At 45.0% G+C, this 15,818-nt stretch overlaps 1 protein-coding gene across 2 annotated transcripts in view; it reads left to right on the top strand.

Moving 5' to 3' along the window:
* The window catches only part of PACRGL (parkin coregulated like), a 129,444-nt gene that overhangs the window by 77,532 nt on the left and 36,094 nt on the right, over positions 1-15,818 (top strand). For both annotated transcript variants that reach the window (XM_078678408.1, XM_078678407.1), the window contains exon 5: positions 5,566-5,700. In XM_078678408.1, the coding sequence (XP_078534534.1) occupies positions 5,566-5,700 (135 nt within the window). The remainder of the gene's footprint in view (positions 1-5,565; positions 5,701-15,818) is intronic.

Genomic DNA, 15,818 nt, shown 5'->3' with positions numbered 1-15,818 from the left:
CAGATCGCCGCCGGCTGGCGTGCCGCCTTCGAGAGGGTCGTCAAGGTCCCACCATTCAACGTCGAGGAGGTCGACATCGAGGGGACGTCAGGAAGGGTCGCCGTCGACACGACATCGAAGAAGGTCGTCGTAGACACGGCGTCGAAGAAGGTTGCCGTCGATACGATGCCATGGAGATTCGCCATCGACCTGACGTCGAGGAAGATCGAGGTCGCTGACTCGACGCCGAAGATCGCAGTCGAGGTCACCACGACGTGGACGATCGACGTCGAGAGCATCAAGGCCTTGCTCTACGCCATTGGTCACACAAACGTCATCGACGTCGAAGCTCTCGCCGTCGAGGGAACAGCCCGCTGTCATTGTGGAGTCACCTGGGTCATCAGGAGGCAGATCTTCATCTCCTGGGTTGAACATCGTGGAGATTTCTCCCAAAACTTCCCCCAGATCTGCCGACAGATCATGCAGTGTGTCATCTCACCGTCCTCAGGGGGCTGTATCGAGCGGTCGCAGTAGTCTGGGCTCGGATTACTCCCACGCATTCTCATCGTCTGGCCCATGGACAAGCACTCCGGTCAGACCATCTAAGTCTCCTCCTCGGAGGCCACAACCCTCATCCAGGCCAGATCAAGCTCTCCAGCACGGTCAAGAACACCTGCCAGACCAAAATCTCCCCCCAGGCCAAGATCTCCGTCTAGACATCGGTCTAGGTCCAGGGGTCGGCACAGCGACAGGCCCCATAGGAGAGGACGCACAAGATCTCCGACTTGGTCCTCTTCTATGAGATCTACGGTCCGGGACTATTCTCCGACCTTCTCCTCTACACCTCCTTCACGAGTCTCACCTATTGATGACATCCCAACTTTTACAGATGTGCTGGGCAGGGGGGCAAAGAAACTTAACATCTCTCTGCATACCCCTGTGGTACCCACTTCAATAATCTTTGATACCCTACATCACCGGACAGCGCCCAGACCTCTGCTGCCTCTGGTGCCTGGCTTCATTGAACCAGCGATGGCTACCTTCCTCACGCCTGCGATGGTAGGTTCTCTTCCATCTAGACTTGCCAAGAAGTACAAGGCTCTCACAGAGGACCCCTTGTTCCTCAGATCGGACCCACCAGCTGACTCAGTTATCGTGGCGGCTGCCATGAAATCCCATTCTGCTTCCACCTCATCCTCGGTACCCCCGGATAAGGACAGCAAACTCATGGATTTGTTTGGGAGAAAGGTATACAACACCTCAGCTTCATACATGAAGGTGGCCAGTGCCTCTGCTCTTCTCGGAAGGTACGATAGGTCGCTCTGGGACTCCCTCACTCGCTTCACGGAGAAGCTTCCTGAGGAAGACCGACAGGATTTCGCCGAGATCCTACAGGAGGGACGGCTCGTAGCCAACCAGGTCATCGGTGCCGCAGCGAATGCTTCCGACCTCGCGGCCCATGGCTACTCCCATGGCATCTGCTCACGGCGTTCGGCTTGGCTCCGCTTTACAGGCCTTAAGCCGGATGCTCAGAAGAAGATCTTAAACCACCCCTTTAATGGTACGTCTCTATTTGGTTCGCACGCTGACGACGAGATGACCAAAATGAAATCGGAAATGGACACTGTTAAAGCTGTGAGTTTTGAGAAGCGTAAAGAATTTAAAAAGCGCTTTCGTCAGGGGGACAAGCGATCTTACCAGCAGAGGGTTCAAACCCCTCGATGGTCATCCCAAACACAGCAAAAAAAAAAACATTTTCAGCAGAGACGCCCTAGCAGAGGCAGAGGGAACAACAAACAGTAGTCTTCCTCCAAGCAGCCTCCCAAGCCCTGAGCTGTTGCTTCCCCCTCAACTGTTCGCCACTCTGGTGGGAGGGAGTGTTTCTTATCATCTGGAAGAGTGGAGATCCATAACAAAGGACAGATGGGTGCTGAGTATTGTGCAGCATGGTTACTTGCTGAGGTTCAAGTCCCCCCCTCTGCAAGTATTTCCTCCGATAAAGCACCTTCCCCGATTCCACAGCCAACTGCTGCAGGACGAAGTGTCTGTCCTCCTCAAGAAGAATGCCATAGAGGATGTTCCTTCCATGCAAAGAAATCAAGGTGTGTACTCCCGCTACTTTCTCGTCCAAAAAAGAGTAGTCCAAGAATACAGGCCCATGCTAGACCTACGACTACTGAACAGGTTCATCAGAAAAGAACATTTTTGCATGCTAGCCCTGCACCAGATCTTCCCGCATCTTCATCAGGGAGACTGGATGTGTGCCATCGACCTGCAGGACGCTTACTTTCACATACTTGTCTTAGTAAGGCACCGAAAGTTTCTCAGGCTTCAGATCGAACGCCATCACTACCAGTATCGAGTGCTTCCGTTTGGCCTCAAATCCGCGCCACGGTCATTTTCCAAGTGCATCGCAGTGGTGGCTGCTTTTCTCCGCAGGCGGAAGATCTTAGTCTATCCCTATCTAGACGATTGGCTTCTAAAAAGCTCCACTCCGGCTCTGCTTCAGAACCATCTTTTGTTCTGTCTCAACCTGATGAACTCATTGGGGTTGCAGGTCAACTTCAAGAAGTCAGTACTCAATCCTGCCCAACGGATTCATTACCTGGGCGCTTCCCTGGACTCCGTGCAGGCAAGCGTGTGTCCTTCGGAGGAGAGGTTGTCATCCATGCTCCTGAAGTGTCGTCTCTTGCTGGACACTCACAGTCCCACTGCCAGACAAGTGTCCTCTCTCCTGGGATCGATGGCCTCGTGCATCTACATCGTGCCCAAGGCACGCCTTTACATGAGGCCTCTGCAGTAGGCTCTCGAGGATCTATGGTCTCAGAGGTCAGGTCACTGGGAGGACCGTGTTTCTCTTCAACAAGGCGCCAGAGACTCCATCAGATGGTGGATGAAACGTTCCCACCTTCTCCGGGGAGTTCCATTCCATCAACCTCCTCCATCTCAGTCAGTGGTCACGGATGCCTCTCTACAAGGCAGGGGTGCTCACATGGACCAGCTTCAGGTCCAAGGTCTCCGCTCCGAAGTAGAGCGAGGTTACCACATCAACTTCCTAGAGCTTCGAGCCGTTCATCTGGCGCTCAAATCCCTATATCCTTCTCTGCACACCAACTACATCCAAGTTCAGACGGACAACACGACAACCATGTTCTATCTGAACAAGCAGGGAGGCACCAGGTCAAGAGTCCTATCCCTGGAAGCTCAAGCCATCTGACACTGGCTCATGGCAAGAGGTCTATCCATCGTGGCAGTTCATCTACCAGGGATCCAAAATGTCCAAGCGGACTGCCTAAGCAGAGACTTCGCAGAAACGCACGATAGGGTGCTCAATGAAGAAGTCGCACAGGAGGTGTTTCAATAATACGGCGTACCGGACATAGACCTGTTCACAGACGCGGCAAATGCAAAATGCCCTGTCTTCGCGTCCAGGTTCCACCAACAGGGCTCACGGGGAACGCACTTTTTATCAGCTGGTCGCAGACATTGCTGTACGCCTCACCTCCCCTGCCTCTGATCCAGGCGGTGATTCAGAAATTCTACCGGACCAACACCAGGATGATCCTGATAGCGCCGGAGTGGCCATGCCAGTGGTGGTACCCGGATCTCCTCCAGCTGTCGGAAGTCCCACACCGGCGACTTTCTTGCCTCCAGACTTGTTGACCAAGGACCAGGGGAAGGTGTTTCACCTCATCCTCCCTTCCCTTCGCTTGACGGCATGGCTCCTGAGGTCATCCAGTATGGCCACCTAGACCTCCCAGCAGACTGCATGAACATTCTTAAAGAGGCCAAGATACCCTCCACTTGGAAGTCATATGCTTTCAAGTGAAAGAGGTTTTTCATATGGTGTCTTGACAACTCTCTTGGCCCTATCCACGGTCAGGAGCAGGTGATTCTACCCTATCTATTGCATTTAGCAAAGTCAGGCCTCAAGTACCCCTCCATCAGGGTTCACTTAGCGGCAATCACAGCCTATAGGAAGTCACCTTCTCAGACATCATTCTTCCTTATGCCTGTGGTCAAAGATTTCTTAGAGGGGCTTAAGAAAGTGTTTCCACCAGTGAGGTCTCCCTCCCCTCCCTGGGAGCTTAACATCGTACTTACTAGACTGATGGGTGCTCCTTTCGAGCCTATACACAAGGCTTCTTTGCAGCACTTAACCTGGAAAGCTGCCTTTTTAGTGGTGATTACCTCTGCCCGTAGGGTTAGCGAAATTCAGGCCCTGTGTTGTAAGGAACCTTACACAGTGTTTCACGCCAACAGGGTGGTACTGAGGACACACCCAGGTTTTCTGCCCAAGGTAGTCTCAGTCTTTCATATCAATCAGTCTATCACCCTGCCTACCTTTTTTCCTCAACCTACCACTCCTTCGGAGAGGTCTTTACACACTATAGATCTCCGGAGGGTTCTGAAGTTTTACCTGGCAAAAACCCTTCCACTTAGGAAGTCTGACCGGCTTTTTGTTAATTATGGAACAACTAATACTGGTCTGTCAGCCTCCAAAAAGATCCATTTCTCGCTGGATAGTCTCCTCTATAGCTCTGTCTTATCAACTAGCTAACAAGGCTTTACAGGGTAGACCTCATGCACACTCTACTAGAGGGAAAGCTTCTACTATGGCTCTCCTTTGTAATATTCCAATCTTTGAGATTTGCAAGGCGGCTACATGGTCTTCAGTGCATACCTTTACCCGCCATTATTGCCTAGATTCAGATACACAGGCCGATGCCCAAGTGGGGCAGGCCTCTTTGAGAAATTTATTTGCATAATCGCATGTAACATGTGAAGTTTATTCATGTCTTACTGTATACCTATTTGCTCGTCCGCGAGACTTTGAGTATGAGCTTGCTAATCTATTCATAGATTATGACTATTGATGAGTATCCCCTGGATGAGATGGATTAGTTACTTACCTGTAATCCTAGTTCGCATCCAGGGGTATACTCCTCAAAGTCATAAGCTCCCGCCCACCTCCCCGGACGAGCATGATCATAAAGTTATGAAAGGTTACTATGGATCTACTCAGGTGTCATGCACCTCCAAAAAGAACTGAACCAACTGCCACCTGTGGTGCATCATGGGAGCAGGGGGTCGCCTTCAGGCCTTAAAGGCACGGTACCCCTACTCTAATGCCTTAAAGGTTAGGTGTCAGTTTTTCTTTGTTTCTTTACACTCTACTGCAGCCTACTGGCAAATGCCTGGAATTACAGGTTTTCCTATGGCAATAAAGCATTGTTGTATGCAAATGTTTACTGCTCTCTTTCTTCCATATGTGTTGGGCGAGTATAACTGTGTGTATGCTAATTTATGTAATTTTGTGGTAGGTTTGCCAGTTGGGAAATGTTCTAGGCTGCAATTATATGTTTTCACATATGTATACATATATATTTATATGTATTTTCTATATGCTCCGGGATCTCGCACATGGGCGGGGATTATTCATAGATTATGACATTGACATAACCCTGGATGATAACTAGGATTACAGGTAAGTAACTAATCCTTATTGTTCTTAAAAACTCGTACAGCGTACATTAGTTTAGTTGATGTTTGCGTTTGACTAATATGTTAATCTATTTTTACAAGGGTCTAAGAGAAACAAAACATCCATACACGTTTGTATCAAAGGAAGGGTTCAAGGAATTGCTGTTGGTAGATGGAGCTGAAGAGAAAACAATTCCTATGTTGCCTAGGCTGGTCCCAGCACTAAAGACAGCTCTGGTATGTTTTTCTGTTTTTCCAATTTGTTTTTTGCTGACTTTGGAACTTTACTGACTCAATACTACAGTTTTTGCATCTCTGAGCTTGATTCTGGTGTTCCTCTTTGTGAAGATCATTGTAGAAAATAAACTTGATTATTCCTATCAAGTCACAATACTTACTCTAGCTCCACAAAAATCGCTGGTCTAATATGGGATGAGCAGAGCAGTAGGGTCTTTATACACAGCTAATATCACTACCTATTGTTATTGCCATAACAGTATTCAAGCTCTTCTTGAACGCTGCAAATTCTGTTGCTTTGCATTCTAAATTCAACCAGTGTCCACTACAAATAGTTCCTCAGTACCAGTTTTATTTGTTACTCTGAACATGTGTAGCTTGTTAATTGATTTCCAGTCTCCCGACCCCCCCCCCCCCCCAAAAAGAAATGATTGAACATTTACACTAGTCATATTTGTGTGCTTCTCCTTACTCAAGCTCACTGTCCTCCTTGGGCAGAACCATTTTTCCATACGTCTCATCAGTATTCCCATTCACAGGCAACGGGATTTTCATACAGTACTAATAATCTATTCAGCAAAACACAAATTAAGGATCTTGTGGAATGCTGCACCTAATATGAACAATTTTGATTGTGGCTTCCTTGATTTACATATCGATGCAGCTTAAGTACATAACCCTACCTGCTGACCTTCACATGTACCCCACTACCTGTGGCCACTGGACCAGTGCAGCACTCCGAGATGGGGGGCACCTGTGTTTTTTATTATCTCTGATTTCTTCACACCTACCCTGTCTCTGATGCATCCCAACTACAGAATTTACTCCATTCGTAATTCATCTAATGCTAACACAACCCCACCCCCCATTTCAGCTGCAGTAGCGTTTGTGAAAACCATCCCACAACCTTAGACCCTTACAACACAATTTTCTAGGTTTGAGCATCACTTTAAAGAATTACATTACTGGTCACTTTTCACACACTCTCACCAGACCTGTTACAACAGCAATTCGCCAAACCTCATTCTAATATCCTCCACAATGTCAATATCTGACCTCAACACAGCTATAAGTCTTTCCCATCCAAAAGGAAGATTCAATGGAAACCCTTGGATGTACTGTGTACACAATCATATTTTTTTCACTTTACTAACACACTACATTCAGCATTCACCTACCATTGTATTTTCTGTACATTTAACCCCTCCGGGCATCATCTGTAGTTATTGAGCATCTCTCTTTTATTATACTCCGAACTCATATGCATTCCTGCTGCCACAAGTGGAGTTACTCCATCACCTTGGAAAGCCAAATCTGTGTATTATCTTAACCTCTCTTTCTCCTAACCCACCTACAGACCCTTTCCTGGTTAATGACCTTTCTTCTCTACCGCTCCCATATATTGGACCAATCACCACTTGTGTCAGCTCTCATGGCTAGTGTATTTGCTTCCTATTTGTTAGACCTGGCACCATATTTTTCTGTTGCCTCATGTATTTTTGCTGGTGTTAGATGCTTTGGGCACTGTGCCACTCCAGTACCAACGTGCAAGTGCTCCCTACTGTAAATGAATGTATTAATTGGTGAATCCATGATTGACTGTTTAGTTTACTTGTCAGACCTTAGTACAGTGCACCAGGGGTGCCCAGGGCTTGTAATCCAAATGCTGCTAGTGGGCCTGCAGCACTGGTTGTGCCACCCACAGAAGCAGCCTTGTAAAATGGGTCTAAGCACTGCCATTGCAAAGCCTTTGTGCAGTCTGGTACTGTCATGCTGACTGGGCAAGTGCACCCACTTACCAGTCCCTAAACCATCCCTTTTTCGCTCATATCAGTCACCCCTATGGTAGGCACAAGGGCAGGGTGTATTGTAAGTATCATGTAAGACATGCCCTGGTGTGTGTGTGTGGCCTGTCCTAATAGTGAATTACAGCCATTTTCGTTTTTCACTATTGCAAGGCTACCTGTTCTCCCTAGGCCAGAATGGGCTGTTGGAATTATTACATTTTATGTTCCTAACTGTTTCAGAGAACATGGTAGAAATTCGAGTTTAGTATGCCTGAACTCAGAATTTCATTTCTAAGTATATGAAGTCCCTGTGGCAGGAGTGTGGTGTAACTTACAAGTTCACCACTCCTTACCACCCCCAAGGAAACTGGTTGGTTGAAAGGTTCAACCGGACCCTGAAAGGCATGATAATGGGCCTTGAGGAACCCATGAGGCGTAAGTGGGACGACTTCTTACCATGCCTACTCTTTGCATGCTGGGAGGTGCTACAGAAATCTCTAGGGTTCAGTCCCTTTGAGCTTCTCTATGGACACCCGGTCAGAGGACCTCTGAGTCTGGTCAAAGAAGGCTGGGTGCAATCTCCCAGGAAACCTCCCCAGGATGTATTTAGCTACATGCTGGCCTTCAGGAACCAGACTAGGCGTTTCAGGCAACTCGCTGAGGCGAATCTGGAAGCCTGCCAGGAGGAGATGAAGCGCTGGTATGACCAGAATGCCACTCTGCTAGAGCTTCAACTTGGACAGAAAGTATGGGTCATGGCCCCAGTGGAGCCCTGTGCGCTCCAAGATAAGTGGACCGGACCATTTGAGGTTGTGGAGCGCAAAAGTCCCGTTACCTCCTTGGTGGACTTGCGGTCTCCCAGGAACCCCTTGACTGTCCTGCATGTCAACCGCCTTCAGCCCCACTTAGAGAGGTCTGAAGTGGGCATGCTCTTAGCAACAGATGCTGGAATGGAGGAGGAGACTGAGCCTCTTCCTGACCTCCTGTCTGCAACAGACCAAGATGGGTCAGTGGATGGTGTTAACCTCTCTTCCACCCTGACCCCTGGGACAGTTTTCTGATCTGTTTTCCCTGGTTCCTGGTGTCACAGATTGGTGCGTCCATGATGTGGACACAGAAGACAGCTTACCTGTGAAACACAAGTCTTACAGGGTAACTGACTGGGTGAGGGATTGCATCAAAGAGGAGGTCTCAAAGATGCTTGTGCTAGGGGTGATTGAGTCCTCTAGCAGTCCTTTGGCCAGCCCAGTGGTCTTGGTCCCAAAGGCTGCAGCGCCGGGTGCTACACCCGAACTCCGGTTCTGTGTGGACTACCGAGGGCTCAATTCAGTCACGAAGACTGACACGCAACCTATCCCCAGAGCTGATGAGCTCATTGATCGGCTAGACGCTGCACGGTACCTCCGCACGTTTGACTAAACGTCTGGGTACTGGCAGATCGCCTTGACTGATGGGGCAAAGGAGAGGTCGGCATTCTCCACACCAGATGGGCATTTCCAGTTCCGTGTTATGCCCTTTGGGATGAAGAATGCCCCTGCCACCTTTCAGAGGTTGGTCAACCAGGTGGTTGGACTGGATGAGTTTAGTGCTGCATACCTGAATAACATTGCAGTGTTCAGTGCCAGTTGGGAGGAACATCTGCGCCACCTCTGGGAAGTGTTGTTGGCGCTGCGGAAGACAGGCCTCACGATCAAGGCGAGTAAGTACCAGATCGGGCAGGGTTCAGTGGTGTACTTGGAACACCAAGTTGAGAGCAGCCAGGTGGCACCCTACAACCCAAGATTGAAACCATCCTGGCTTGGGAGGAGAACTTCCAGGAGGTAGGGTAGTTCTCCCCGCATTTCAGCTGGAGGGGACACGTGTTAGACCTGGCAACATTGGCGTGGGTCTCCCTTCCATTTTTTGCTGTTGCCTCATGTATTTTTGCTGGTGTTAGATGCTTTGGGCACTGTGCCACTGCTGTCCAGTGCCAGAGTGCAAGTGCTCCCTACTGTAAATGAATGTATTAATTGGTGACTCCATGATTGACTGTATGGTTTACTTGTCAGACCCTAGTACAGTGCACCAGGGGTGCCCAGGGCTTGTAATCAAAATGCTGCTAGAGGGCCCGCAAGAAAACACCACTGGGTACGGGCTCCCAAGCAGCAAGGCCAAGCCACAGCCTCATGTAATATACAATAGAAAAACGCCAATGCTGCCATTAACACTTCACCACAAATTTCTATGACTCACAATTGACTGAAACATAAAGTGAGGGGGTCTGATTCTCTTGAATGAATCTATAGTTTTATTCCCTTTTTACTTTTGTTTGATTATTTGATCATATTTTAGCAACATTTTTTAATTCAAAAACAACATATACCATACAATATTTGAAAAACATTCTGTACATTAAAACACTCCCCTTTCAACACTCTCACAACCACTCATTTGTGGATCACTCTCAAACACTCTCATACACACTCAACAGTATCACATTAATATTTACAATTGTTCAAAATCCACTGTTTCTTAAATGATGCCATAGATTTGTATTTGACACCTATTTGTAATTCTTTTTACAGAAATCTCATGTATTGAATAATATTCTTATGGCATAACAAACAAAAGGTCTACGCGTTTCAAACTCTTTTCAGTATCGAGTTCTCATCAGGACCACACTGTGAAGTAAAGAAGTGGGAGACCTTCGTTAGAAATGGGTCCTATACCATACTGGAAACTACTGTGTGGCTCAACATCCACTATTACACATCTTACCTCATTTTTTTGCAACAATTCAATTTGTCATCAAGATCACGGCGCTGGACCACCTAAACAACATTGAAGCACACAGCTCAGCTCAACTTTTCACAATATAAAAAGTCTGATACATGAGATCTAACTGACTGGTTGTCACTCACCACTGTGTCTTGGTATATGCAACATGTCCCTGTAATTTAATGATACGAGATTCAATTATGAACCCTTTTCTACCATCAGCCAGTCTTGATAGTCATTATTTCCTCACTTCTTACCTATTGTACTAGGTATTTTCTTTTTGTGTTGGGGGGGTTATCTCAATGTTGTCCCTGTAATGGTAAACCAAGACCATGTATATTACAATATATTCTCCATGCGCTATTTGTAAATAGCCATGTGTGTCTGCGTGTGTTTACCTTAAATGAGGGAAGCCATTGTAGGGAGCCGACTCAGAATCCTGAAACGACAAATCAAAAAAATTGAATGTCTTTCAGGTCGGCGCTCAAACGTTCGAAAGTTTTCTTTCTGGGATAATTGTGGCAGCGTTTCTAAGCTTCGATATTATTCTTTACCTTGATTCTGGGCTGTCATCACCAGACGTCGGCTCCTGGGGTTCTGTTTAGGCGCGACCAATCGTGCTACCGGTTGTGCGCTCGTTATCCCTGTATATTCTATTTATGTGACGTATAGTTGTGTTTTCGCCGCAAAACGGCAGCGCCATCTTGGAGTGGGTTTAGGTTACGTAGCTCTTTATTAAGGGCTGATGATAATCGGATTTCATTTTACGTATCATAAGATTATGCCATGTATTCAAAAGTAATATTGGAGAACCCGTTGAATCCTCGATAATTTGCATGTGTGCTGTTATGATGGTTTACGTTTATATGATCTCATTTAATCCTTCCATTGCCATATTCAGAAAACAATATTCGTGAACCCGGGGGAACCTCGGTCATAGGCATGTGTGTTATTATGATAGTTTGTAAATTTCTGAGATCTCATTTAATCCTTCCTTTACCGAATTAAATCTAACTATCATCATTGCTTCGTAACGTGATAGTTTCGCCTCAAGGTCCCCTCCTCTCTTGTCCTGCTCAACCTTGGCTATTACGGTCCAACGTAAATCAGTTTCTGTGTGATTTTTCAATTGCCCGTGTTGTACCAAGGGAGCATTGGGAACCTTCCGTTTAATTCTTGATCTATGTTGTTGGATTCGTATCCTGATCTCTTGGTTGGTTTTCCCAACATACAGCAAATTGCATGGACATGTTATACCGTAAATCACATAACGTGTTTCGTGTCTCCACGAGATTGTCTTGTGTTTAAAGATACTCCCTTCATCTGTGGTCGCTCAACAGTTACAACTCCCACATTTGTGATTGCCTTGGATAGGTGGCAGGCCAAGCATGGTTCTCAAAGTCACCTGTTCATTTGTGGGCATTGATGCTCTCACCAATTTATTCGCTATGCTAGCTTCTTTCCGAAAAGCAAATAGAGGAACTTTTGAAAATTCCTCATTTAAATTTTTAATTAGATGCCAGTTACTCTTGATCGCTTTTTTTAGCTTGTTTGAATTGGGGCAGTATGTGCTGACTAGAACCATCCGGTCCATTTTTTGTTTGCTTTTCTTTTCTAGAAGACACTCCCGTGGAGTCCACCACGCTCTTTTCATACTTCGTTTGAGTAATTTTTTTGGATATCCACGTTCCATCAAATTTGCTGGCAATTTCTCCGAGTGTTTCATAAATTCATCCTTTTGCTGGCAATTTCTACGGATACGTAGAAATTGCCCGTAGGGAAGATTTTCCTTGAGGCTTCGGGGATGATTGCTTAAAAAATGTAATGATCTGTTCCGATCGGTGTCCTTTTTATATAGGGTGGTGATTAACCCACCTTCCTCTGATGGATACATTTCGACATCCAGAAAAGGCATTCTGGTCTTTGAATGATTCAGGCTGAATTTTATCTCTTGAGTTCTATTGTTCAGCCAGTTGTGGAAATTAATTAGTTCTTCTTCTGGGCCCGTCCATACAAAGAAGACATCGTCAATAAAACGATTCCAGTTATTTATCCATTGGATGAAAGGGTTATTCTCATAGATACATTTCTCCTCATAAGAGGACATGTACAGTATCGCTAATTCAGGGGCAAAGGGACAGCCCATTGCCACGCCCCCTATTTGCAAATAAAAATCTCCATCAAAGTTGAAGTAGTTTCGTTTCAACGCAAACGTGGCAAGTTGGATGATGAAATCAGTTGGTATCTTTTGTGGTTTGTCTCTTGTGTCCAGTATCTGTCTCAAGATTTCTAGCTCTTCATCCTGTGGTATTTGTGTATATAAAGATGTTATATCCATCGTTACCATCCAATGATTGTTGTTTTCAAATTCTATCTCACTCAGTTTATTGATGAAGTCCATCGTGTCTCGGATATATGATTTCACGTTGGGTAGAAAAGGCTTCAAAAAGAAATCCACAAATTTGGATATTGGCTCCATTAGTGACTCGCATCCCGAAACTATGGGACGTCCTGGCGGTGTGCTTTCATTTTTATGGACTTTTGGCAAGATATAGAATAAAGGAATTCTAGGATGTTTAATCTTTAAGTATTCCGTTTCTTTTTTGCCAAGGAAGATTTTTGGACTGCATCATCTATAATTGAGTGTAATTCATTTTTTAGGTCGGATGTGGGATCTTTGTTAATTTTGCGATAGCAATTTACATCATTCAGTTGTTTTTTTACCTCTTCCATATACAGTTGACGGTCCCAAACCACAATAGACCCGCCCTTATCAGCTTGTTTGATAATTACTGATGTGTCGTTTTTTCAAGTAGTTAGGGCCATAGATTCTGATTTGGTTATATTGTGTTTCAGCCATTTTTTCTCTTTTTCCATTTCTGAAATTGCGGACAGTATCGTTCTTTCAAAGGTTATCACTTCTTTGGGTACTTTATAGTTGGGGGGGGGGCAGAATGTCGATTTATTCCTGAGGCCCGTAGTTTCCATCCCTTGATCCATTGGGTTTTCCAAAAAGAAGGTTTTCAACCTAATTTTCCTGAAGAACTCTATCGTTTCAGTTTTAAGTTTCACAAAATCAGGTGTTGTTAGTTTTTGTAATTTTGACGTCGTGTTGACATCGCCCAGGGTTGATTTGATCTCACTCTACCTCTGGGTTTCGACTGTCCTCTCCCTAAAAAATTATTGGCTCCTTGTTGATTTTGTCGAAATGATCCTCTACGACTGTTATTGCTCCGACCAAAAGAACTGATTTTGTGAAACTTAAAACTGAAACGATAGAGTTCTTCAGGAAAATTAGGTTGAAAACCTTCTTTTTGGAAAACCCAATGGATCAAGGGATCGAAACTACTGGCCTCAGGAATAAATCAACATTCTGCCCCCCCAACTATAAAGTACCCAAAGAAGTGATAACCTTTGAAAGAACGATACTGTCCGCAATTTCAGAAATGGAAAAAGAGAAAAAATGGCTGAAACACAATATAACCAAATCAGAATCTATGGCCCTAACTACTTGAAAAAACGACACATCAGTAATTATCAAACAAGCTGATAAGGGCGGGTCTATTGTGGTTTGGGACCGTCAACTGTATATGGAAGAGGTAAAAAAACAACTGAATGATGTAAATTGCTATCGCAAAATTAACAAAGACCCCACATCCGACCTAAAAAATGAATTACACTCAATTATAGATGATGCAGTCCAACTAGGCTTCCGTGGCAAAAAAGAAACGGAATACTTAAAGATTAAACATCCTAGAATTCCTTTATTCTATATCTTGCCAAAAGTCCATAAAAATGAAAGAACACCGCCAGGACGTCCCATAGTTTCGGGATGCGAGTCACTAATGGAGCCAATATCCAAATTTGTGGATTTCTTTTTGAAGCCTTTTCTACCCAATGTGAAATCATATATCCGAGACACGATGGACTTCATCAATAAACTGAGTGAGATAGAATTTGAAAACAACAATCATTGGATGGTAACAATGGATATAACATCTTTATATACACAAATACCACAGGATGAAGGGCTAGAAATCTTGAGACAGATACTGGACACAAGAGACAAACCACAAAAGATACCAACTGATTTCATCATCCAACTTGCCACGTTTGCGTTGAAACGAAACTACTTCAACTTTGATGGTGATTTTTATTTGCAAATAGGGGGCGTGGCAATGGGCTGTCCCTTTGCCCCTGAATTAGCGATACTGTAGATGTTCTCTTATGAGGAGAAATGTATCTATGAGAATAACCCTTTCATCCAATGGATAAATAACTGGAATCGTTTTATTGACGATGTCTTCTTTGTATGGACGGGCCCAGAGGAAGAACTAATTAATTTCCACAACTGGCTGAACAATAGAACTCAAGAGATAAAATTCAGCCTGAATCATTCAAAGACCAGAATGCCTTTTCTGGATGTCGAAATGTATCCATCACAGGAAGGTGGGTTAATCACCACCCTATATAAAAAGGACACCGATCGGAACAGATCATTACATTTTTCAAGCAATCCTCCCCGGAGCCTCAAGGAAAACCTTCCCTACGGGCAATTTCTACGTATCCGTAGAAATTGCCAGCAAAAGGATGAATTTATGAAACACTCGGAGAAATTGACAGCAAATTTGATGGAACGTGGATATCCCAAAAAATTACTCAAACGAAGTATGAAAAGAGTGTGGTGGACTCCACGGGAGTGTCTTCTAGAAAAGAAAAGCAAACAAAAAATGGACCGGATGGTTCTAGTCAGCACATACTGCCCCAATTCAAACAAGCTAAAAAAAGCGATCAAGAGTAACTGGCATCTAATTAAAAATTTAAATGAGGAATTTTCAAAAGTTCCTCTATTTGCTTTTCGGAAAGAAGCTAGCATAGCGAATAAATTGGTGAGAGCATCAATGCCCACAAATGAACAGGTGACTTTGTGAACCATGCTTGGCCTGCCACCTATCCAAGGCCATCACAAATGTGGGAGTTGTAATTGTTGTGCGACCACAGATGAAGGGAGTATCTTTAAACACAAGACAATCTCGTGGAGACACGAAACATTTACTAACTGCAAGTCACGTTCTGTGATTTACGGTATAACATGTCCATGCAATTTGCTGTATGTTGGGAAAACCAACCAAGAGATCAGGATACGAATCCAACAACATAGATCAAGAATTAAACAGAAGGTTCCCAATGCTCCCTTGGTACAACACTGGCAATTGAAAAATCACACTGGAAACCGATTTACGTTGGACCGTAATAGCCAAGGTTGAGCAGGACAAGAGAGGAGGGGACCTTGAGGCGAAACTATCACGTTACGAAGCAATGATGATAGTTAGATTCAATTCGGCAATGGAAGGATTAAATGAGATCTCAGAAATGTACAAACTATCATAATAACACACATGCCTATGACCGAGGTTCCCCCGGGTTCACTAATATTGTTTTCTGAATATGGCAATGGAAGGATTAAATGAGATCATATAAACGTACAAACCATCATAATAGCACACATGCAAATTACCGAGGATTCAACAGGTTCTCCAATATTACTTTTGAATATATGGCATAATCTTATGA

The sequence above is a fragment of the Lissotriton helveticus genome, chromosome 2_2 (genome assembly GCF_964261635.1).
Source record: "Lissotriton helveticus chromosome 2_2, aLisHel1.1, whole genome shotgun sequence".
Taxonomy (NCBI): Eukaryota; Metazoa; Chordata; class Amphibia; order Caudata; family Salamandridae; genus Lissotriton; species Lissotriton helveticus.
The sequence above is the reverse complement of the archived record's forward strand: the minus strand, read 5'-3'. Positions and strand labels throughout refer to the sequence as shown.